This window comes from Vespa velutina, chromosome 7 (assembly GCF_912470025.1).
Source record: "Vespa velutina chromosome 7, iVesVel2.1, whole genome shotgun sequence".
NCBI lineage: Eukaryota > Metazoa > Arthropoda > Insecta > Hymenoptera > Vespidae > Vespa > Vespa velutina.
Genome location: NC_062194.1, coordinates 2,654,465 through 2,681,171, shown reverse-complemented (window position 1 = coordinate 2,681,171; position 26,707 = coordinate 2,654,465). Strand labels below are relative to the sequence as shown.

Sequence of the window (26,707 nt, the reverse complement as noted above, 5' to 3'; positions counted from 1 at the left end):
ACTTGAATTGAATTGAATTCAAATTGAAGATCTTTCATGGAAATAATAATAGATATATGCGTATATGCATGTGTATGCGTGCGTGCGTGCATGCGTGCGTATGTATGTGTGTATGTGTGTGTGTATGTATGTATGTATGTATGTATGTATATGTATTAGTCAATGATAGATATTATCATAATTATGTAATATTAAAATATTGTAAAATAATTATTTATGTTGTTCGCTTTTTGAGTTTATTTTTTCTACGAAAGAAAAAAAAAAATAAGACCTTGTATTTTCATTATTAATGACAATTATACTATTGGCTAAATTAATTATTACGATTGTTATCGTTTATTATGAAAATGTTTTTTAACAATATGTTGTTTTAGATATTAAAAGACATATTTTCTTTTTTTCTTTTGCACGACTATTCCTTAAATTTCTTTTTTCTTTTTCTTTTTCTTTTTTTTTTTTTTTTTTTTTTTTTTCTTAATAATATCCTTACTTTATTCTTTCTTCGTGCTTGTCCATTATAGAAATATAATTATATAATTTTTTTTCTTTTATAATTAATTGATTAATATATTTTATAAAATTTTTCAGAATATGATTAAGTGATCGTCCATAATTTGGAATATCTCAAAACGAAAAATACATACATATATACATATATGTATGACTTAGATTACTTTGCTTTCATAATTCCTATAAACTTTTTTCCAATATCGAAATAATAAGAATATAAATTATTCGAAAATAATTTCTATGTAAATAAATCATATATGCAATCTTCATTATCAAAATATCAATTATATGTTTCCCAACATTACGATCTGTACTTGTAATAATAATCTACGTCGTGTCTTAAAAAAAAAATAAAAAAAAGAAAAAGAAACAAAAAAAAAGACAAAAAAAAAGAAAAGAAAAAAAGAAAGAAGAAGAAAAGGATTTTTTTCGATGATTCAATTTAATAATAATCACGAGAAAAAAATCAACGAACAACAATCTTCTCAATCGATTGAAAGTAATAAAAATCTGTGTATGTTACTTCTATCGAAATAAATTTATGTCATAATAATAATCAAATAATAATATAGGAAATTTGATTCGTTGAAAATTATTTTTTTATCGTACGATTATCCCAAATATTCTCTGTATTCGAAGCATATATATATATATATATATATATATATATATATTTCTGTTAATCCAGATAATCGAAATTCTATAATACTCTATAATTCTCTAATATTGAGATATTAAAAGACCTCCTTTTGGTGTACTCTGAATTATCCAAATCATGTTAAAGAGAATCTAATAAAGAGAAGAAAATTGATTAAAAAAAAAAGAAAAAAAAAAAGATGAACAAATATATATAAAAGAAGAAGAAAATTATCAAACTGTATCGATAAAGCGATAAAAAAAAAAAAAAATAAATAAATAAAACGAAAGAAAGTATATTGTCAATGATAATAAATTTCATTGTTTATCTGTGGGTGATATAGAAAGCAAGCGTATTATGAAAGTTTATTAAAAAAGGAAAAAAGAAGAAAAAAAAAAATCGTCAATTAACAAGTCAAGTTCAATTGAAATGAAGTAACCAATTTCCACATATTCAGTATTCCTGGATTATTTGTGTTGCGTGTTTCGCAAAGAACTTTGCACATCGGAAATTAAAATATACGAAGGACAGAAAGAGAGAGAGAGAGAGAGAGAGAGAGAGAGAGAGAGAGAGAGAGAGAGAGAGATAACGTTTTGTATTTGCAGATAATCTGCATGAAAAAAAAAGGAAAAAAAGAAAAAGAGAGAAACAAAAGAAAGAGAGAGAGAGAGAGAGAGAGAGAGAGAGAGAGAGAGAGAGAGAGAGATAGTTTATTTTTCATTCAACTTTTTTTCCTAACGAACGAACGAACACTAAACAACGTAATTGTCATCATTGTATGAAAAATGAATCTTTTATCAAACAAATATTAGTTTGAGCGTAGTTTTCAAAAATCCAATGCTCTGATTGACTTATCACTCGGATCGCGTTTACCTTCTCAATTTCAAACAAAAAAATTGAAAGAGAGAGAGAGAAAGAGAGAGAGAGAGAGAGAGGGAGAGAGAGAGAGAAAGAGAAAACGAAGAACATTTGTTTCATCGATAATTTATATTTTTTTACTTGCTTTTTTTTACTTGCGAAATATATTGAAAAATAAAAAGGACTAACAACGGGTCATATTTTTATCATTTTCAACATCATCATCATCATTATTATTATTATTATTATTATTATTATTATTATTATTATTATTATTATTATTTCCTTTATTATCGTCATTGTTGTTATTGTTATATATGCTTTATTGTTGTTATATATGGTAGTATTGTTGATTTGTCATTTGTTCTTTTCCTTTTTCTCTTCCTTTCCTTCTTGTTTCTTTTTTTCTTTTTTTCTTTTTTTCTTTTTTTCTTTTTTTCTTTTCTTCTGTTTTTTTTTTTTCCTTGCAATTTAATCGTTCCAAACAACAAACAATACGCTCGTTTAAATCTCGGCGATCCATGAGAAAGGTGTTTTTTTTGATTTTTTTCATTTTTTGAAAAGATACAGAGAGAGAGAGAGAGAGAGAGAGAGAGAGAGAAAGAGAGAGAGAGAGAAAGAAATGAAAAATAACTCGTTGTGTTGCGCCAAGTCTTTCATCTCGATAATGGCCGTGAAAAAAATATAACGTCGAAGCCACCACGGGTAATAGCGGTCTACTACACAACACAAAGAGTTTGATTTTATACGTGGGTGAACGACACAACCCAAACTTCACTTTTACCATCGCGATATTGCTATTTTGCTTACTCGCATAGGATTCTCTATCTCTCTCTCTCTCTCTCTCTCTCTCTCTTTCTCTCTCTCTCTTTCTCTCTATCTCCCTCTATTAGTCGATCTATTATGTAAAGACGATTACAAAGTTCGCTATTTTTTCTGATTTACATATTGATGAGCATTTCCTTTCACAAGTCTCGCATTGATAAGCGCCAAAGAAAAACAAGCTTTTTCTATGTATGTATATACGTATGTACGTATATACGTATGTATGAATGTATATATATATATATATAATGTTTGTATATGTATGTATGTATATATGTCAGCATCCAATTTTCGTTCGATAAATTTGCAATTTAATGGCGCGAATCGTCGTCATCCGGTGTCCCCGTGTATTTCACGCCCGTACCGACCAACTAGAAGTAAAAGGAAAAGAAAAAAAAAAAAAAAGAAAATGAAAAGAGAAGGAGAAATTAGAAAAAGATAGGAAAAGAAAAGAAAAGAAATAAAAGATCAACACACGAGCTCGCACGCGCGCGCATATACTCACCTAAAATATAAATATTATCTTCTCTACTCTCTTCTCTTCTCTGAAATGGCATATATCATCGTATTTTACTTGTTATATTTTGTCTCGTACTCACGAAAGAAACGAATATTATATATTTGTTTTTTCTTTTTTTCTTTTTTCTATTTTCTATTCGGTTTTTTTTTTCCTATTCTTTTTTGTTTCTTTGTTTTCTTCTTCTTCTTCTTCTTCATCTTCTTCTTCTTTTTTATCCCCGCGTTTCTAAAAACTTTCTTACGCCACGAACGATAATATCTTTAATTGTATAATCTTTAATTACAACGATGTATAACATATGTGCATTAAGAATTTGTCACGTTTTTAACGACAAAAACGAAATGTCAAATCGTTTTGACAACTTCATTTATGCATCTCTATCGTATTTCAATATAATAGTTTAATTGTGATATATTATTACGTATGTGTAAATGCGCGCTTATACATTCCCATTATAACTTAAATCGGTAAGTGGTATAATATATTTGTATAATGTTATGTAATATATGTATGTGTGTGTGTGTGTGTAAACGCTATGAATTTGTTATATGTATGAGTAATATATACAATGAATAATGTGTGCACATATATAGTAGAGAAGCGTATACACGCGTTACGGTGGAAATAATGCATGTAATTAAAGTTTTATATTATCGGAGCTCTTCATTCGTCTCTGCACATAATTACACGTTTAAATATATTATATAAATGGGCTAAATTACTACTACTCTGTACACTATGAAAATCTAAATATCGATGTTTATACAAATATCATAATCGTTTCCAGTTAGGCATTCTTCGAAAGTTATACAAACTTTTAATAATTAGCTGGTGAATATATTATGAACGTTTTATCATTATTTAATATAATATTTCACCATGCATATCAAATCGGTAGACGCGAGAAATTTACAAAAAAAAATAGTTTTTTTCTTCTGATCTCAATCAAGAACATCTTCTTTGTATCCATCTTTATCTAATTGTCTTTTTTCCTCGTACTAATTTGTAATATGTTATTAGAAAATGAGACATGTTAATTATGTACCATATGTATCCTATGTCGATAAAGAAGAAATCTGACGTTATACTCGAACGATAAAAGAATTTTTTCTGTCGATAAATTTTATTGAGGTTCTACGTTACCGACACTATCGACGTATTTCCCTATATTACCGACGTACAGTCGATAATTTAAATAATAAAAGCGATAATCGTCTAAGTACATGGCGTTAAATCTTAAGACGTTAAAAAAATAAAAGGAAACGTTTGTCTCTTATGCCCGAGAGAAAATAAATATCGTAAATCCTGACCCCTGAATGGAATTAAATATTGTTAAAATATTATACTTTGACTATCGTTCCGAAAATGTTTTAACATTAAATATATCATAAAAAATAAATATCCTATTCAAGTACGAAATGATTAATTCGAACGCCTATTAAATATTCCATGTATAGATTTTACTTAAAGATTATTTCAACGAGAAATCCTTAAAGTGTTTTAACAAAACGATCTAACACGAAATAACACGCTCAAGACTCGATAACAACTATAACTATAAAAGAAAATTCGAATCTAGTCTGGCACGTAATTGCGATATAATTATTAGCAGGATAGTTTTATCGATTAATCTAAACGTGTTTTTATCGATGATCAAGCCAGGTGAAAGAGAAAGAAAAAAAAATGATATGTACGTTGACGTAAATCCGGGATTCGATGGAAAAACGTTAACGAAGTTGGGTCGAAAGAAAAGTAGAGGGAAAGAAAAAGGAGTGGGAACAGAGGGTTGGGAGGTTGAATTAGAAGTAGGAAGGGAGGATTGAACAAAAGAGGTTGGTAGGAAAGTTAGGAAAGAGAGGTCAAAGAGCGCAAGTCTCTTTGGTTCCGTACCGCGTCGTTTATGAGCGGAACGTGGAGCAAGTTGTGGACGGAGTCACGCGAAGTTACTTATCCTCCTGCAGTAGAGGTTCCAACCCTCTACGTGGAAAAAGCTAAACGACGTTAAATTTCTAAATAGAAAATCATTTCAACTTGGATTTTTTTTTTTTAAAAAAAAGGGAACGAAAATGAGATCACCGATCTATTCGATCCTATTCGTTTTCATTCGACGTCTATTATACATTTGCATTCTTTTCGAAAGGATCTCATTCGTTTACAGTCAAAATACTTACGCACGACAAGGACAGGCTCGTGATCCGCCCATTGTTAGGATACCTGATCAAGGAGTGCTCGCTGGCAAAGAGGTAAAATATTTTCTTCTCTCTTTATATCTTTCTGATCGTTTCTTTTTCTTTTCTTTTCTTTTTTCTTTTTTCTTTTTTTTTTTTTTTTTTTTTTCCTTTACCCTTCTCCATTCACCCAACCCTCGTCGCCGCCATTACTTTTACGATACCAAATATACCAACGAGAGGATATCCCATTAAAAGTAGATTTAGCATAACAATGAAAACGCATATCGATCCCTCGATCGTATTCATTCGAACGATTTAATTACAATTTTCCGATAGCGTTCTTTCGCAAAAGAATTATTACGTTTTCTTTTTCTTCTTTTCTTTTTTGTTTTTTCTATTGCATAAATACATACATACATACGGATCACTTTTATACGTTTCCTTTCATTTTTTTTTTTTATATCTTTTTTTCCCTCTTTTCTTTTCTTTGTTTTTTTTTTTCCTCTTCTTCGACCTTTCCTTTTCCTAAGAGATATCTACGTAACTTAACATATCAGATAATACGGATAATATATCCTTGGTGGATTTTAATGTTAATCGTAAAACTTAGAGATAATCGAAAGTTTTCGATGCGTTAATTCATTAAAAAAAAAAAAAAATAAAATAAAAGAAAAGAAAACAAAAGAAAACAAAAGAAAAAGATGAAGAAGAGGAAGAGGAATGAGAAAAGAGAACAAAGAAAGAAAATAACACGCGCTTTTCATTCCATTGGCTTGACTAATCAAACGTGCCAATTGTTTTCTTTCAATTCGAATTCATTTTTCGTATTTGTAAGTTAATTAAAAGTGCTTAGTTTATAATACGTTTCATCATCTCTCTCTCTCTCTCTTTCTCTATATATATATATATTGATTATCATAGAGGATATATATATATATATATATTTGAAATGAATTTAAATTTACATTTAAATAGGAACACGTACAAACGTTTCATGTTGTTTGGAAATTGATGAAGATGTACCTTTTCTCCTTCCCCTCTCTCTCTCTCTTTCTCTTTTTCTTTCTCTTTATGGATAAATGAGGAATAGTTTTTTTATTACAGTAACAATGCATCCTTTTATTTCTAACTATGATTATTTATAAATGAACAAGTATTCTTATTTAAATGGATCCTCCTATATCTTCTTAATACCATATTTTTTATACTTAGAAAGTCAACATTAAAACTTGACTAACGCAAATATGTATATATATATATATATATACATACATACATATATATATGTATATGTATGTATGTATGTATGTATGTACAATTCGACTCCCGTATAACGCAATTTTCTACAACGCGATAAAAATATTGGGACGAATTTGTTTTATATAAAATGGATTCTCGTATAACGTGCAATATAAAAAAAAAGACCAAACAAAAAAAAACAAAAGAAAAAATTGCGGAAGTTTCCTATGTTTACTTTAATGGAATATAGATCTCCATCGCTACCGATTTCTTTTGTTTCGTAATTTGATTGTTTTATTTTTTCTTTTTTCTTTTTTTTTTTTTTTCTTTTCCACGGTCATTCTGAACATTTCCTATAATGCGATTTCATAAAAAGCGAAACGTATATTAACCGCATTGCATGTACGAACAATTCTAACGTGAATATTCGTGAATAGAGACGATGACTCAGAAAAATATTACTATTTAACGACGATGCATACATTAAATGATTAGAAATAAATTGACGATGAACAAAAATTATATTCTATGTGAAATAATCGAACGTGTTAAGATCGATAGTTGAACGGGAAAAGAGGGAAGAGAATGATGGGATAGAAATTAAAAAGAGAATTATAAATTCCGTACGATGAAACGAAAGGTGAACTTAATCGAGCCATTTATGATCTCGATTTTCTCATTCAAAATTTACAAATTAATTTCTTTTCGATCGAGAAGTAATAATACCTTCACGTAAAATTCATTAACGTTCTTTTCTTTTCTCTATTATATTTTTCCTTTACTTTTTTTCTATCCTTCTAATTAATATATCCTCCATCCTTAATGATATTATTCTTCGACGATGAATATGAGACGAGCATAATTATTTCTAGTAAAAAATAAATTTTAAAAACATATCTTGCATATATATATATATATATATATATCCTCTATGATAATCGATATAATAAACAACCCCCATAAAAAGAAAAAAAAAAGAAAAAGAAAAAGAAAAAAAAGAAGAAAAAAGGAAAAAAAAAGAAATAATGAAGAAGAGCAAATCTTTCTTTTATTTTCATCGTCGAAGATAAAAAAGAAGGAAAGGGAGAGAGAGACAGACAGACAGAGAGAGAGAAAGAGAGAGAGAGAGATATAAAATGAAGAATAATTATAATCGTACGATGTAATGTGAATCTTTAGGTAATCATCGGTAGAGGTCAAAAGGTGATACAATATCTCGGCATTCCATATGCTCAACCACCGATTGGACAATTACGTTTCTCGATACCAGTGACGGATCCTTTACCATCCTGGAAGGGAATAAAAAACGCCAGCCAATATGGTCCATCCTGTCAGCAGGTATCAAATCGTTTGAAACTGCACGAGAAGCTTTATGCACGATTACTACCACATGACCAGCCTGATCCGGGTATGAGCGAGGATTGTCTCTTTCTAAACATTTTCGTACCTGACGGTGAGTTCTTTAATCATAGCCACAAGGAGTATCGTAATCGTTCTTACAAAAAAAAAAATAAAAAAATAAAAAAATAAATAAATAAAAAAAAAGAAAAGAAAAGTAAAGAATAAAAAATCTCAAGACCGATTGGACTCTTCCGAGTGTCACTCGACAAATTATGATGTATCATCGAGACCAACATATTCTCGATATCGAATTTAAATCGTCAAGAAATATGAATAATCATATTCATTGACCAAATTCATATATATATATATATATATATATATATATATATATATATATGAATTATATCGTCTTTGATAGTTCTAATAAAAGTTAAAATACATTTTTTACGTACGTACATACATACATACATGTCGAGTGTCACACGACATACATACATATATCATATATCATAAAAACATCGTCGAAATCAAAATGCAAATTGACGATTCATTAGCAATCCCCTATGATTTTACGAATCAAAAATATCACGTTTTAATGTAGACTATGATCGGTACAAACAAAAGATATCATATTTAATTTATTCTGATATATATATATATATAAGGAAAAAAAAAATTCAGGATTCAAGTGTTGACACGTAGAGCATGAATAAGTCATTCCTCGAACTATTACACATCGGAGAAGGAAAAATATTGACGCACGTTAACGTAGACGTATCATCAGACAGTGTAACTTATCGTATTTAATTATTGATAATGCATAAAAAGAATCTCGCGTAAAAAGGAAAAAAAAAAATAATGCAGAAGAGCAAATCTTTCGTTTATTTTCATCGTCGAAGATAAAAGAGAAGAAGAAAGGGAGAGAGAGAGAGAGAGAGAGAGAGACAGACAGAAAAAAAGAGAGGAAAAAGAAAAAAAAAAAGTATAAATAAAATCCATCCTCGACTACTTAAGCTTAACAAATACAAACATCAAATTTAGGGAAACATTAAATTTAAACAATTCTGTTATTAAGAGAATTAGCAGGAAAAAAAAAATACAACAACGACGACGACGGCAACGACGAAAAAGCAAAGCAAAAGAAAAAAGGAAAAAAAAGACAAGGAAAAAAGTGAAAAGAAAACAAAAAAAGAAAAGAAAAGAATATTCGATTTGAATCGTAAAACGTCGATTGTCTACGCTTGACTCAATGATCTATATATCGATCGTTCGATCAAACAAAAAAAAGAAAAAAAAAAAACAAAACAAAAAAAAACCTAAAAATCGAATCGAATCGAAACAAAAACCAATTCTCAACTATCTACGCTTTGGCAAATGGAAAAGCTTACGCCACAAATGTACTATTTTAAAACTTAATTTCATATATATGTATATTGTATATGACTATAGTATGAACTAGGTAGATGCGTCGTTACTGAAAGATTGTAATATACTACGTAGTTAAGTCGATCGACGTAAGGAACGTATTTATTGTGAGTCATCATACTTTTCTATCTCCCTCTCTCTCTCTCTCTCTCTCTTTGCCTCTCTCACGGTTTCTATTGTATTAAATGGAGAGATGATTATTTAAGGCGATGAGAAACAGAAAGATTTAACCTTGATTCTCAGGGCCAAGGCCAATTTTATTATACAATCATTCCTTTATCTATTTTTTGCCGTTCTCTATTACTTTCTCCCCCTTTTTTATTCACCCTTTATTTCTTTTTTTTTTTTTTTTTCTTCGAAACGAAGAAAAAAAATCTTTTCTTCCAATCGTTCTCATTTAATTCGCTCTCAATAATAAATTATATATATATATATATATATATATATATATATATATATATGTATATATATATATATTATCATTATCATTAATATATTTAGCAAAGAATAATAATATCAATGTATTATATCTATGTATAACTATAATATTTAAATCTATCCCCGATTAATTCTCATTATCTTTCGAATTAATTCCATTAATTAAAATCATGAATTAGATATAAAGACATAATGAATAACAAAAAGGGAAAAAAAAAGAAATACATATATATATATATATATATACGCATGATACAATAGAAAAGTTGAAAGGTCGAAAGAAGTCGGTGTAGGACGGGGCGATAGGTCGGAAAGAGAGATGGACGGAGAATGGGAAATAAAAAAAGAGAAAGAATTAAATTTTCATATTTCGAAAATATGAGTAAGACGGGTTTTCTGGACGAGTTCGAAAATTTTGATTATTCGATATTCGATCGGAAGACTTTTAAGTTACGTAAAGATTACTTTACTAACGAACTATGATCTGGTTCGATCGGTTGTTGGTGTTTGCTGTTTGGTGGTTGGTGGTGAACGCGACAAATGATATGAAAGTTGTAGGAAAATCACGGTTAGACACGAGCCTAAATATACATACATACACATACACACACACACACACAAACACAAACACAAACACACACACACACACACACAGTCTCTATCTATCTCTATCTGTCTCTCTTTCTCTTTCTATTTCTCAAGACTATGAATGTCGATCGATAAATACGAGTATAAACCGGCACACGCGATCTTTTAGGGTCGCTCGAGATGTCGACATACGATACGGGCGAGTCACGAAAGTCACCTCTTTCCCTTATTTTCTTGAGCCCTTTCTTACATGCCCTCTCTTGCTTTCTTGCGATAACGTCAACGTCAAAGCCTTTGGCTAAGCTAAGTTCTCCTCTAACCGAAAGGAAAATTCATCCTCCTTCCATCCATCCTACCATACTTCTTCTCTTTATTCTCCTTCTATATATCCTTTTATATATATATATATATATATATATGTGTGTGTGTGTGTGTGTTTGTATATATGTATATATGTTTTAATCTCGAAAACAAAATCAAGTTCAAGTTCGGCTATTCAGAACGATTACTTTCATCAACCCGATATTTTTTAATATAAAACGTTAATATTTGCATTTTAATATTATATATATATATATATATTCATTATTAATATTTGGACTAATATTTTTATAGTATAAATACGAATAGTTTTTTTTTCTTTTTCTTTTTTCTCATTTTCTTTTCTGTTTTTAGTTTTTTTTTTTTTTTTCCTTTTGTTTCTTTTTCCTCCTATGTATGTATGTATACAACGATTTTGGCAAAAACGCTCGTTTTGAAACACTTTATGTGGACCATTTTTTTGTATAAGTATTATATCAATATTCATGATACTATAATACACGTTTTTATATATCTATGATGGCCTATAATTATCGGTAATATTATTATTATTATTATTATTATTATTATTATTATTATTATTATTGTTATTATTATTATTATAACTATTATTATTACCATTATATTATTATAATATTTACAATCATTAACATAAAACGTATCTTCGGACGTTTGCAAATGATAATATAAAACAATTCATTTAGATTCTTTTATTCAAATGCAATCTCCACCTGCCATTCATTTCCCTTCTCTTTTCGCACCTATTCAATCCAATCTCCAAAGGACGAATCGATCGGGATAAGAATCACAAATGGAAAAACAAAAAAAAGAGAGAAAAACAGAAAATAAAAGAAAAGAACGAAAGAAAGAAAGGAAGAAAGAAAGAAATCGAGATTGATTGGTTTCGATCGTAGGGTTAAAATAGAAATTCGTGACGCAAACTTCCGGATTATGTCAAGGTTGGGTCAAAAGAAATTCAGGACATTGTGCACGAGGGAGAGTCTCATTAGATTGTACGATATTCAAACGGGGTCCATGCACAGAATAAGTGGAACGTTCTTATCGGGCACGCGCCATTGCGACGCGGTCTGATTCAAACTCAAAGAGTTCATTTTCCTTATGCATTGTTACTTTCTTAATAACGTTGATCAATTTTTTTTTTCTTTCTTTCTTTTACATATATATATATATATATATATATATATATATATATATATATATATATATATCTTATGCGTCCTTTTCCTTTTTTGTTTTTTTATTATCACCTCTTCCCCCCCCCCATCCCCGCCCCTGCTGCTTCCCATATGCCTCTTTTTTTCTTTCTAATGATCCTCATGACGTATTCGTAAAATCATATATCAACAAGAAATTCGTCTTTTCTCTTTGCAGAAATGATCGTGAATAATCTAATCAAGCATATTATTAATAACAATGACGATGATGATGATGATGATGATGATGATAATAATAATAATAATAATAGTAGTAGTAATAATAATAATCTGAAATTTTGTTTTTAAAGCATCAACAGTTGATCTATCATATCCATATAATCTTCGTATATAGTTACTTTTTTAATAATCATATCGTGTTCAAACGTTATATCAAGAAAGTTCATATTTATTAATGATTGCGAATGATCTAAATAAACATAATAATAGTCTGACATTTTTTTGAAACGTTCATATATGGTTTATCATATTCGTATAATCTTTATAAAAATTTCTTTTTTAATAATCGTTTCGTGTTCAAAAGTAGTATCAAGAAAGTTTGTACATAGACATATATATATATATATATATATATATATATATATATGTTTTTTTCAGAATGATCGCAAATGATCTAAATAAAAATAATAATAATATTTCGAAATCTTTTAAGCGATCATTTTGTTGTAATAATCGCGATCAAAAATAATATAAAGCGAGTTCGACGATTTGTCTTTCAAACGAATATAAATGAAAATAATAATTAGTCTAAAATTTATAACAAACTTCAAGAAAGAATCACGATTTTATTATCATTATTTTAATTTTTTAGATAAATTTTATTATAATCTTCGGTGTTCCGTGTTCAAAGTTAATATTACGTTAGTTCGTTTATATATTCTTTCAGGATGATCAACCTAATCTGAATAAAAGTATTGAAGTGAATGGAAAATTTGAAAATGAAAATTTAAGTGAAAACAGACAGTTTATCATTCTCACGTACAAACAAAAATACATAAAATAAAAAAGATAAGAGAAGGTTGAAATAAATCACTGTTCGTCTCTCTTCTCTCTCTCTCTCACTCTCTCTCTCTCTTTCTCTCTCTTTCTCTCTCTTTTTATAATAATTATGAAATTTATGCAGGCAAACGTCCACCCGAAGGATGGCCAGTAATGGTTTGGTTTCATAGTGGTGACTTTAATACAGGAACCCCCAAAATTTGGGACGCCTCGATTTTCGTCACGAAACAGAAGGTCAGAAGAAATTACCATTTAATATATTCCTTTAGATTGTCTTATTTATCGATCAATTTATCTTCTTGTTCCAGTCATCGTTACAGTCGTAACAATCTCGAATAAAACATTTGTTAGACTTTAACCTCTGTTATAACTTAGCACGAAACCTATTCGACTTATCAGCTCGATCGATCATCAAAGTCTTTATTCAAATGAAAGATAATCAAATGATTAAGAATGCTTTCTTTTATATATATATATATATATATATATATATATATATATATATGATCTTATTTTATGATATTCAATAGTGTAATAATGAAAATTAATAATTCGGACCGGAAAAAAAAATATATATATACAGTAAAAATATTACAGGGGGTATAAAAAGAATTATTCACTCCATTCACGCAATGATTTCTATTTCCACGAAAGAACGATCGATCGATTGATCGTATCTGATCTGAGAAAAGGAGATCGAACTGATTCGGCGTATAATTAATGATCATAAAAACTATTCGATATTAAATATCTATAAGGGGGAAAAAAAGGAGATAAAAATAAAATAAAAAAGAAAATTTAAATAGAAAAAAAAAAAAAAAAGAAAAAGAAAAAGAAAACATACCTATTTGATACCGCAGGTATTGGTGATAACGGTGGCATATCGTTTGAACATTCTCGGATTCTTCACAACGACGGACGGCGAGGCACCAGGCAATTACGGTATGTTCGATCAAATTGCGGCTTTGGATTGGATAAAGAAGAATATCGAACATTTCGAAGGTTCACCAACGAACGTGATAATATACGGTCACAGTTCAGGCGCAATATGCGTTGGCTTGCACATGATGAGTCCGCTTAGCAAAGGGAAATTTTCAAAAGCCATAGCTATGAGCGGCGATGCGATTGGATCGGTAGGTTCGCCTCAAACCGAGCTACCTGTCGTAGACTTTATAGCTGAAAAATTTGGTTGTTATCGACATCCGACAACGAAATTGATGGAGTGTCTACGTCGAGTGGACGTATTGGTTTTGGTGAGCCTATCATCGGTAATAGAGACTTGGGGGCCGATCGTTGATGCCGAAACAAATAATGGTACCGAACCTTTTTTACCAGAACATCCAAGGGACATACTAGCTGGTGGTAACTTCAATGCGGTACCATTGATCGCTGGTTACACAAAAAACGAACAATCATTAGCTTATATAGAGTCGATGACATCCGATGATGATGAGTCGAGCGACGGTACTTTGTCCGAGAAAAAATTCGAAAGTATGATAATCGAAGAATCGAACGTAATCTTGAATAATATAGAAGATAACAGTACGTGTGTAATGAAACCAGAGATGTTGTCAGATGCTATTCTCTTTTATTATAAACCTTATCCACCCAATAACGATCAAGGCGTCCTTAGGGACAAATATCTTGATCTACAAACTGACAAAACTTTTGCCTCGGGTTTGACCTTACTCGCTGGCGAAATATCCAAACAGGAGACCTCTTATGTTTATAGATTCGATTATCGTCCGAAAACTGACCTTATGGTACGTGACGTACCCGAATGGGCTGGTGTCCCGCATATGTTTGACCTACCCTTCGTTTGGGGTTTACCCTTAACCACTACAGTCCAATGGAACCCGGCCGATAAAAAGATGTCCGAAGTGATGATGATGATGCTAGCTAATTTCGCTAAAACCGCTAATCCGTCCTTGAACAATGTCAAATGGAATCCGTATACCATTAATGATCCTGGGATATTAATTATCGATAGAAATGTCGACATGAACGAGCCGAACGTAATAGATTATAGAGCATTCGCATTTTGGAACGAATATTATCCAAAAGTTTTAGAAGAGGCAACTAATAATTGTTGCAACGTCACGACCTCGGCTGCAAACAAATCGAAACTATCTATTGAATTTTTCTTCATCGTAATGATAATAAATATCCCTATATACGAATTGTGTTTTATTCGTTAAATAATATTTCTAAACAATCTTCACGAATTTTACGAAATAAAACGTACGGAGAGAAAGAGAAAGAGAAAGAGAAAGAGAAAGAGAAAGAGAAAGAGAAAGAGAAAGAGAGAGAAAGAGAGAGAGAGAGATAGGTTTTTAATTTTCAAAAGTGATTTTCAATTTAACCCTCGGAGACTTACCTGAAAAATAATTTAATAATAGCAACATCGTTTTTCGATACATTGTGATATTTTTGACACGCCCAATAAAGGTTTTTTTTTCTTTTTTTTTTCTTTTTTTTTTTTTTTTTTTTTTTTTTTCTTCTTCGTCCTCTATTAAAACGGATTAACAGTTCTATGATTATCTTTTATAATTCAATGTCGATCGATAATGATTTACTAAACAATTTCTATTCCGTCCATATTGCGTATTAACAATTAATGTACTTATCTTAACATCGATCTTTGTAACGCGTTTATGTACATACATGATGTATGTTATACGTAGAACGTTCATTTTTAATGCTTACCTAACAACAGAAGTGCCTTCTGAATTAGCGAAAATTGTACCAAACGATGTAAAGCGGTTTTACCGATTAGTATTTAAGGGATGTTAATATTAAGAACACGTTGATTGACATAATAGATATAAGAAAAAGAATAAAGATATGATAAGAAAGTTGATAGGTAACATGTTACGTGTGACAAAATTGATCCGAGATTGAATGTATAAAAAAGAAAAAGAAAAAGAAAAAGAAAAAAAAAAAAGAAAGAAAAAAGAAAAAAGAAGAAAAGAAAAAAAAGGAAAAAAAAAAAAAGGAAAAAAAAATATTATTTTCCCTTAATTCATTTCTAATAACCAAATATTATTTTTTTTTTTTTTCAGTTTCATAGGATGTGACTATAGTAAGCCTCCCAAAGAAAATATATTTAACAGACAAATTACGAAGAAAAGAAAAGAAAAAAAATCAAAAAAAAAAAAAAAAGAACAGAAAATCAACATATATATATGCACATACATACACATACATACGAAGATTTTTTAGATTAATAATAATAATAACTATTATTATTATTATTATTATTGTTGTTGTTATTATTATTATTATTATTATTATTATTATTATTATTATTATCATTATTATCATCATGAAGAAACAGAAAAATAAAAAACAAAAAGGTTTTGAAGGGCTAAATAAAAAAAAAAAAAAAAAGAAAAAGAAAATAAGTAACATTTAAGTGTCTGACAATATTGGTGTTTCTGTAATTGGTGATAATAGAGAGAGAGAGACGATTCGGACGATCATAAAAATGCGAGCTCTTATATAACACTCACTGAGATATTTTTTTTTTTTATTTATCTGCTTTAATACGGAGAGATATAGAAAAAACATATATTGTTTTGAGAAACAAACGACGGATAACTTATGAATATTTTGATGCTTTCGCAATAATAATTAATAATTAATGTAATTAATAATTAATAATAATAATAATAGTAATAAGATCATCATCATCATGTGTATCGGCTATGTATAATTATATTATATAAGAGAGAGGTGCGCGGCGAGCGTTGCGATGCATTGGGGGCTGTGGCCTGCGCACGCGCACATCTAAACATCTTTCTTTCTTTTTTTTTTCCTTCCTTTCTTTCTTTCAATCTTCCTTCATTTCTTTCCTTCTTTCTTTCTCTATCTTGGGATTACTTACTTTCCTCCTCTTTCATTTCCCCACTCCTTTTTTTTTCTTTTTCTTTTTTTTACCACTTTCTGTTTCTTTCTTTCTTTTCTTCTTTTTTTGTCTTTCTTATCTATCTTTTCTTTCTTTCTTTCTTTCTTTCTTTCTTTCTTTCTTTCTTTATTTCTTCCTTTCTTCCTTTCTTTTTTTCTTTCTTTCTTTCTTTCCTGTTATTCACCTAAATATATGTATAATATTAATTAATTGTTTTTTTGTTATTTTTTATTATTTTTTTTTTTATTTATTTATTTAATTATTTATTTATTTATTCATTTATTTTCTTTTAATGCAAAACTCCTACAATGATAATAACCAATACCACGGGGGTCTCTCGTACTATTTTGTGCGCTATTGTTGCGCGTGCACACGAGCCAACCCGGGATCCAACATATATACAATATTTCCCGTTGGTTTGTCTCTCTCACGCTTCTTCATTCTCTCTCTCTTTCACTCTCTCTCTCTCTCTCTCTCTCTCGCTCATTCTCTCTTTCGCTCTCTCTCTCTCTCTCTCTTTCAATCTTTCTTTCATTCTTCTCTCACTCTATCTATCTTTTTCTCTCTTTCTCTCTCTCTCTCGTTCTTTCCCTCGCTCTCTCTCTCTCGCTCTCTCTTTCTCTTTCTATTTCTCGCACATACATACATAGGATGCACGCACACATTCATACATCATATTCTCCTGTTTGTTACATTCCTCTCTCTCTCTCTCTCTCTCTCTCTCTCTCTCTCTCTCTCTCTCTCTCTCTCTCTCTCTCTCTCTCTCCCCAGCGCTCTCTTTCCATACGTAGCGTCTTTGTCTTTTCTCGTTTTACAACCACCCAAATCATCATATCTCCTTTTATTTAGTTCCTCTGCTATTATTTTATCATCTTATCAGCCCCCTTCTTGTCACTAGTATTTTTATAACCGCCAGTTCCTCTTTCATCTTCCACTGGTATATTTCAATGCAGAAGAAATATGGACACTGCCATATAAAAATCTTACAGAAGTAGGCACAGCGATTTCTTCTTTTGCTTCATCTTCTTTTCTGGTGACTTTTTATTGATTTGTCGAACTAGATCGTAGAAGATCTGTAATAATAATAATAACAATAATAATAATAACAGTAATAATAATAATAATAATAAAAAGAACAACAACAATTATATAATATCATTTATAATTTTATTACACAGAAATGAAAAGAAAAAAAATATCGGGTCGTTTTAATTGTAAACACAATTCCCACCGTATATAATTTGTAGATATACGTGGGTACATTCAAGTTTTAAGGCCTCCTTAGTTTACTTTTTTCTTTTGATGAACTAAATAGTTACTACTTTGTGAAAAACTTTAGAAAAAAAAAGAAAAAAAGAAAAAAACAGAAAAGAAAAGAAAAAAGAAAAATAGATTTAAGAGACCTTAAAATTTAAATGCATTGGTAACAGTTGATAGTCTCTCTTTTTCTCTCAATCACATGCTTCACTTTTTTCTTTATGTATGATAGGAAAAGTTAAAGAAAAGAAAACAAAAAAAAAGAAGAAGAAGAAAGAAATATATCAAAAACGAAAGGGGGAAACTTACATCGTTCACATTAATCTTGGCTTTGGCAGAGGTCTCCATGAACGCACAATTAAATTGCCGGGCAAGGTTGACGCCCTGGTCTTTGCCAACTACTCTTTCATCCTCCAAATCACATTTATTACCCACAAGCACCATTGGCACATCATCTGTGTCCTTTACTCGCAGGATCTGCTCCCTCAGATCTTGCAAATCGTTGAACGTCGATTGTGCCGTTATCGAGTATACTAAAACGAATCCTTGTCCGTTTTTCATGTATAAATCCCTCATGGCTGTAAATTGTTCCTAAAGAGACAAATAAAATGCATATACGCGCTGTGATTACGTTACAGTTTCTATATTAATGGATAATATGTATACGTACGTACGTACGTACGTGTGTGTGTCTAAGTGTGCGTGTGTAATTAAACAGCTACATAAACGAAAACCGGTTGTTTTAAAGTGAATAGAAGAAAAAAAAATAATAAAACAATATATATATAAAATACACATTTATAACAAAAGTTATGAATCCTCACCGTTCCAGCTGTGTCTAGAATTTCTAACATACATTGTTGACCGTCGACCTCGACTTGTTTACGGTAGCTATCCTCGATCGTAGGATCGTACTTCTCAACAAAAATTCCTTGGACAAATTGGACAGTGAGGGCGGACTTGCCTACACCTCCACTGCCCAATACTACTATTTTATATTCACGCATTTCCTTGCTCTATCTATGTATCTGTGCACGTTGTCACAGCCAAGTGATCGCCGAATCCGCCACGTTTTCTCTCTTTCTATATATAGTAATATGGCGAAGAGGATCTGAAACAAAATTAATTCAACAATATATGTGTGTATGTATATATATATATATATATATATATATATATATATGAATAACCAATTCTTTTTCACCATAATTTCGTAAATTTTTCTTTATCATTTTCCGATCACTTTATTTTATATCTCAAGATACAAGTATTTACAATCTAAACGGAAAAAAAAAAAAAAAAAAAAGAAAAAAGAAGAAGAAGAGACTACCATTACTATTTTATTTTTATACTATTTCTATTGTTAGACTGTTGCGCATAATTTGATCGATACACGTTCACTGACAATGTGTATGTGTATGTATATGTGTATGTATAAATATAGGGTGGGCTAAAAGTTTCTGGGTGATTTTAAAAGCCGATCATTCTTTGTCGAGACTTCTTAGATTACCTTTAATTTGATTTTTTTTTCCTTCTTTTTTTTTTTTTAATCAGATTCTAACTAATTACAAGGTTAAGAAATTTTTTGTGATCTGATAAAAAGGAAAAAAAGAAAGGAAAAACTAACCTTAAAAGTCTCTATGAAAAAAATAATTGACATTTTGATATCAACCAAAAACTTTGGATCCATCCTTTGACTAGTATTATTGTTCGAAAAAAATATGATTAAAATATCTCACCGAAGAGATAGAGAGACAGATATGATACATTTAATAAAAATGAAAGACGTTCCACATTCGCAGATTTTCAACGGCGATTAAAAATAAGCGCGCATGCATGGGCGCCGTCCTTTAAGAATGATAAAGAGTGCTATATACAGAAGCCTCTCGTTAAAAGCAGCCTGACTGTTCCATTGTGTAAAACTGTGTCACAGGGATGCGTCATTCTCGAACGAAAGAATAAAAAGAGCAAAGTCCCCATTTTTCTCTGTTTTTCGAAGTCCCGCTTATATACCCAGATTCTGTTATTCGAATGCACCAAAAGTCAATGAGAGATATATAAATACACAGAGACATACGCGCACGGGCACATGTATATACTTCGAATTTATTTATTTATTTATTTATTTATTTATTTATTTATTTATTTATTTATTTATTTATTTATTTATTTATAATTTTTATTTTGTATCAATTCATAACCGGCAAAATTATGTCCGAATTATTTATCCGAATTATTTTTATTTCCTCGTCGCCATCTTTGTAAACGTAATATTTCCTTTCGAAATTTTATATCGAAAATTAGATTTTAATTTATTACGAATCATAATACGTTCATATTATTTTTTCTTCTCTTCTTTTTCTTTTCATATCATTGTATTAAAACTTTATAAGAAATAATAATATATACTGTCATTGAAAAAATTTTACATGTCATAACCTTCCTTTTACGTTGATTTTAAATATTAAAAAGAAAAAAAAAAATAATAATAATAATAATAATAATAATAAAAATAGAAAAGAAGAGAAATTGATATAAAAGCAGTAATATTTTGTAGATAAAATACACAGGAATAGGTATTTCTAGCAATAAGATAATTGAAATATACTTTGATATCATTCAACGTAATTACAATATCTATGAAAAGGATAACGGCGGATTTTTTAAAATAAAGAAAAGCGATCAGAGCTAGCGTGGAATCTGTGTCGCGTAGACGATCATATCCTGACTAGATAAGAGGTGGGCAGGATATGATGTAACGTCTGATAATACAAAGCAACGGCACGATTTACATCATACGAATCGCGTGTATAGACTCTCTTTCAATTATCGTTAATGGCGGATAGTGCAAACATTTCCGTGGAAAGTTCTTTTTCTTTTTTTTATTTATTTATTTTTTTTTTTTTATTTTTGGTGCAATTTCGCTTTAAGTGAAAACTATAGACAAAAAAAGAATGATTAACTATTTCTTCATTTAATATCAACAATTTTATATAAACGAAGACCACAAAAATTGATTAGTTCATGCAAGTACAAGTAATTGTAAAAAAAAAGAAGCTTCATTGATCTTTTATTTTGTTAATACTTAATTTGACAGACCTGATAATATACATATTATGAATATAATATATGAATATATGCATATATATACATGTGTATATAATACATGTATAATCAATAATATATAATAATAATGACAAAAAAAAAGAATCTAGGCAAACAGTGCAAAAAAAGCAACGAGGAGATAATTTTTCTCGGTTTCAAAGTTTTCAAGGTCACCTGTATATTTCTAAATAAAAGTGCGCGCGCGCGCGCGCATGTGTGTGTATGTGTATATATATATATTTCTTTTGATACTTTGGTTAATCCTTTCACTCCGGAGAATTCAATCGCGAGATACAGTACGATAGACAGATTTTCCGACAGTAGGCGATATGTTATATTATTTATATATTATATTATATTATGTATATGTATACATATACATATACATATATATGTATATACATATGTATACATTATGTTATATATATATATATATATACATATATATGTATATATATGTGTATATGTATATTTATATTGTTATTGTTATTGTAATTGTTATTGTTATTGTTATTGGTTCCATCAAATAACCTCATTTCATGCAAATCTACTTATCTGACTATCTAACTAAACTTCTAATGCGTAATAAACATAGAACAGCAACCTAAAAATTAAATTTTACAGAGCGTAAAGATTGTACAGCGTAAATTTTATTGACAATATATTTACATAATATTTTATAATGCTTCTAACAACGTCGTAGAATCCAAAGTATTCTATTTAGATTCTACAAACCCGTACTATAATAATTAAATATTTCTTCAGCTAAACGCAACGCGACTGACAAATTAATTTTTCATGGCGTAATAATATGTAAGCAAAAATATACGGCTAGGAGACATGAAGATAATTTAGATTAAGAGTCAAAATATTATTATTTTAATTGAGGCAAAAGAGAAATCATCAAAATATTATTTTTTTCTTAGAGTGGATTTGAGTAAAAAAATGAAAATGATATGTAATATTTCTTTGTTAATAATGAAGGTGCAGATGTACAAGTGCAATTAATTACAAACGCACATGAGATGTTATTTGTTAAATTGATATAAAAACATTGGATATAGTACATGACGGCATTATTAACAACAAAAAGATAAAAATAAATGCATGAAATTAATTATAGTACAGAAAGGTTTTTTTTTTCTTTTTTACATTCCAAGAATACACAAATGTTATTGTATATACATATCATATATTAAAATTAAGAAGGAATTGTGTATCTAAAAGTACGAAGAATCATTAATTATTAAATGAGGTCATTGATTAGAAAAACATGTTACAGATTTATAAAAATTATAAATAGATTTTAACAACGCTTACGTTTTAAAAATAAATTCAATTGTGCATTTATGCTATAACGCTATATAAATGTATAGAAAAATAAGATGAAAGTATCATGTACTATTATTACCATTGATATTATAATAATTGTAAATACAAAGATTGTAAATAACACATAAATAACACAATAAGTTTTTCTATTTCTTTGTTTCGAGTTATCCTCATTTATGTTAACCCAGATTTATAATTATACATGAAAAATACGTACAGAGATATATACAAAGGAGTAAAAAATGAATAACAGACTAAATATTTGTAACGATAAAGAATGGAACTTTTAATCGAGTTCTCGTGCGCAAGCGCAGACAGACGATAGGAAATATCCGCGATGAGTTAAAACACAACGGAGCATGTAAAAAATATCATTGATACTTTGACAGAGATTGTTAACCGATTTAAAAAATGAAATCGCGATGATTGATTGAAGAACATTGATTTTCCGATTAATACGAGATATTTCTTGAAAAATTTAATAACAAATACGAAATATCATTTCAATGTGGATGACGTAATATACGATAGATACAGATAATATATTTCTTTTTTTTTTTTTTTTTTTTTTTTTTTTTTTTCTTTCACGTATTTAATATTTATCTTCGCATGAAAATAAAATCTAATTTGAAGATTGTTCGGAATTAAAGTAAAACATTGAACGAACGAAAAATAATATATAACTCTATTCTTTAAATATTGAATTTTTCATTATAGCGAATATTTTAAAAAGAGTATATTATTTTTCTCTCTCTCTCTCTCTCTCTCTCTCTCTCTCTCTCTCTCTCTCTCTCTCTCTCTCTTTTCTCTTTCATTGACAAGAATCGAGCGACACAGTTATCGGGCGTGAAAATAGTCGAGAACGTACGAGAAGAAGCGAATTCCCTTCGCGGTGTAATTACGTCCTCCAACTCGTTTAAAACGAACGAATGTAATTCGAAACGCGCGCCGTGTTTAATCCGAGTCCAAGTTCGAAGTAATTGACTCGAAGTAATAATAATAATAATTTAAAAAAAAAAAAAAAAAAAAAAAAAAAAGAAGCAAAAAAAAAGAATAAAATATGTTCACTGTTGAAAGATTTGTAAGGCAGCGTACGTTCGTGGAGACAGAGAGAGAAAGAGAGAGAGAGAGAGAGAGAGAGAGAGAGAGAGAGAGAGAGAGAGAGAGAGAAACAAAAACACAAAAAGAAAAAAAAAAGAAGAAAGATAACGGGGAAAAAAAAACAGAAAAAAGAAAGGAGTATATCATGATCTAATGTAAATCTTAAACGATGAGTAATCGATAACACACGATGGATCTTGTTGGTAAAGAAAATGTCGAAAGCGAATGCTTTCGGAACGTTCATGTCTCTCTCTCTCTCTCTCTCTCTCTCTCTCTCTCTCTCTCTCTCTTTCTCGCCGTGGTTTTTCTGTGACAAAAAAGGGGTGGGGGTAGAGAGGCAAAGGAGGAGAGACCGGCGTTCGTCGATTTCCGGCAGGGGTCGGCGGTTAGCATGCCACGCCACGATCATGGTTCCACGGGAGAGCTCGCGATGGAAGGCAGGCAGGCAGGCAGGCAGGCAGCACTACCAGAGGAGGTTATGAAGAGGGGGAAGTAAGAGAGATAGATAGAGAGAGAGAGAGAAAGAGAGAGAAAAAGAGAGACAGAGAGGAAGGGGGGCCCGGTTGGAAGACTCGAACGGGGATCTTTTTTTAGAAAGCGCATTTGACGCTTGCAGTGTAGTACGAACGTCAATCCGTTCAAAGCTTACCTCGTGTACGCCGTTTCGGAGACGCTCCTAGATTCCGCTTCCAACGACGTATCCGTTCTTTGGCTAATGGAGGAGAGTCCAACGACTCTTTCTTACTCCTCCCTCCCTCCCTCTCTTCACTCAGTCTCTCTCTCTCTCTCTCTCTCTTCTCCTCTCCACTCTTCTCTTCACTTTTCTTCTCTCTCTTTCTCTCTATCTAACTATCTCGCTCTCTCTCTTCCTCCCTCTCCTTCAGGCGCGCGCGCACACTCGATCTCCCTCTCTCTCTCTCTCTCTCTATCTTTCTCTCTGACTCTAGCCGTACCTCTCACTCGTTTCCTCTTCTTCTACGTCTCTCTCTCTCTCTCTCTTTCTTTCTTTCTTTCTTTCTTTCTTTCTTTTTTCCTTCTCTATCTCCTCGTTCTTCTTATCTCCCTCTTTCTCCCCCAGCGTGCCTTTACACACTCGTATCCCGATTTACGAAAGGATATATCGCAGCGCTATTAGTTGTTTTCTGGCTCGCCGTTCGATTCCTCGGCGCACGGTTGCAGGGTCATCGAGGGTCGCGGTACGGTCGGTAACTGAGAGAGAAGAGAAAGAGAGCGGAAGGCAAAACCGAAAGGAGGGAAAAAAAACGAGAGAGAGAGAAAGAAAAAGAGTGAGAGAAAGAAGGAAGACCGAAGGTGTCAGGGGGCGCGTGAAACTCGCGAAAAGCTTCTTGTTGTAGTAGTAGGGGGAAAAGGGATCCACCATTGGCAGCAGCTATTATATTTCTATTATTTTTCCTCTTAGTCACTTTTATTACTGTCACGTTTATCCCTAGGTTCTTTTCCGTCTTCCTTTTTTCACGTTCCACCTTGCCCACTGCCGTTCTCGTCGTGCTCCACCTTGTCCTCGTCACCACCGAGAACGACGAACGGGGACACACACACACATACACACGTACGCACGCACGACGAACGAACGAACGTACGTACGCACGCACGCACGCACGCGAACGCACCTACACCCACACACAAGCACAAAACACACAAGCACTTATGAGCTGGAAGTCTTCTATCTATCTATCTATCTATCTATCTATCTCTCGCTCTCTCTCTCTCTCTCTCTCTCTCTCTCTCTCTCTCTCTCTCGATGGTCTTAAGTTCTTCCTTCCTTCCTTTTTATGTTCTCTTAATTATTATTATTATTATTATTATTATTGTTACTATTATTATTTATTATTATTATTTTTTTTTCCTTAATATTCCTTTTTGTTTCCTTCTTTTTTCCTTTTTTCTTTTTTTTGTTTAATTCCAAAACCGAACAGAGTTCTCGCGGCTTTTCCACTTTTTCTTCCTCGCAAAATACTACACCGTCGAGAGCAGAGCCTGAGCAGAGAGGCAAGGCGACAGCAGCGCGCACGATTCTACCGTTATCTAGGGCGATGTCTCTCTGCTCTTCGCTGCTATGGCCCTCTATCTATTCAATGCGATCGTCCTGCCGTCATCCACCGTTTCTCGCGACGACGCAATCGATTAATTTCTTCCTCCTTTACCGATTGCAATCCCTTTCTTGGAATATTTGTTCTAGGGAATTTCTTTTTCCTCTCTTCTTCTTCTTCTTCTTCTTCTTCTTTCTCCTTTCTTTCCCTTTCCTTTTTCTCTTTCTCTTACAATAATTTCTCAAAAAGACAATTCTCCATTAATTCGAATAAACTACGATATTATTTCCGTATTAATGTAATAAGATATTGTATCATCCCGTTATTTCAAACAATTGCAACAATGTTGCTAACTATGGAAATATCGATGAACCAACTTATGTGGACAACTTCGTATCATTACTCCCTAGGATACATTTATATATAAGGACAATTTTTAAAAAGTTTCAAGGAATCATTCATAGATGGTGATAATGTTATTAACTTCATTGGCGTGTCTTAAAGTGACATCTGTTTTATGTATAACCTTAAAGTTTTCAAATTGTTCATTGTCATTTGTAATTCATTTGAAAAAGAAAATTTAACTTTTCGTCTGTTTCTAAAATTGAACAAATTTATTAGTGATCGACGATTGTTGTTAGACGATAAATCGATGGCTACAGTAAATAATTATTTTGAAAAACTTTAAAAAACAAATTTGTAAGATAGTATAAAAAGATTAGAGTATTGTGCATGATGTGCAATTAATGAAAATTATGTGAAAAAATAAAAACAATTGAAAACTCTAAATAGTATGTGTTTTCATTCATAAGCTATGAATTTGTCAAATTACCATTTTATGTAT

General features: G+C 30.7%; 2 protein-coding genes across 3 annotated transcripts; one reads left to right on the top strand and one right to left on the bottom strand.

Moving 5' to 3' along the window:
- Positions 1 to 5,109: 5,109 nt before the first annotated feature.
- Positions 5,110 to 15,571, top strand: LOC124950580 (cholinesterase-like). The gene is made up of 4 exons (XM_047497504.1): positions 5,110 to 5,593; positions 7,940 to 8,213; positions 13,235 to 13,344; positions 13,971 to 15,571. Exons 1-4 carry the CDS (start codon positions 5,417 to 5,419, stop codon positions 15,306 to 15,308), a joined length of 1,899 nt encoding a protein of 632 aa, XP_047353460.1. The 5' UTR covers positions 5,110 to 5,416; the 3' UTR covers positions 15,309 to 15,571.
- Positions 15,572 to 17,710: 2,139 nt separating this feature from the next.
- LOC124950323 (ras-related protein Rap1) lies at positions 17,711 to 25,513 on the bottom strand. Of its 2 annotated transcripts, none has more exons than XM_047496836.1 (4): positions 24,766 to 25,513; positions 19,099 to 19,385; positions 18,584 to 18,865; positions 17,711 to 18,090 (listed from the first exon to the last, which is right to left on the bottom strand). In XM_047496836.1, exons 2-4 carry the CDS (start codon positions 19,279 to 19,281, stop codon positions 18,001 to 18,003), a joined length of 555 nt encoding a protein of 184 aa, XP_047352792.1. In that variant the 5' UTR covers positions 19,282 to 19,385; positions 24,766 to 25,513; the 3' UTR covers positions 17,711 to 18,000. The 2 variants fall into 2 exon arrangements, with proteins under 2 accessions (XP_047352792.1, XP_047352791.1); XM_047496835.1 differs by lacking the exon at positions 24,766 to 25,513 and adding an exon at positions 24,462 to 24,682.
- Between the last annotated feature and the right edge of the window lie 1,194 nt (positions 25,514 to 26,707).

Bases quoted from the DNA above. Each gene is read 5' to 3' on its own strand.
- LOC124950323 (XM_047496836.1), bottom strand. From the start codon at position 19,281: ATGCGTGAATATAAAATAGTAGTATTGGGCAGTGGAGGTGTAGGCAAG. The intron at 18,866-19,098 runs GTGAGGATTCAT...TTGTCTCTTTAG, and splicing joins TTCTAGACACAGCTGGAACG to GAACAATTTACAGCCATGAG. The intron at 18,091-18,583 runs GTAAGTTTCCCC...TTATTATTACAG, and splicing joins CCAAGATTAATGTGAACGAT to ATCTTCTACGATCTAGTTCG.
- LOC124950580 (XM_047497504.1), top strand. From the start codon at position 5,417: ATGAGATCACCGATCTATTCGATCCTATTCGTTTTCATTCGACGTCTA. The intron at 5,594-7,939 runs GTAAAATATTTT...GTGAATCTTTAG, and splicing joins GAGTGCTCGCTGGCAAAGAG to GTAATCATCGGTAGAGGTCA. The intron at 13,345-13,970 runs GTCAGAAGAAAT...TTGATACCGCAG, and splicing joins TTTTCGTCACGAAACAGAAG to GTATTGGTGATAACGGTGGC.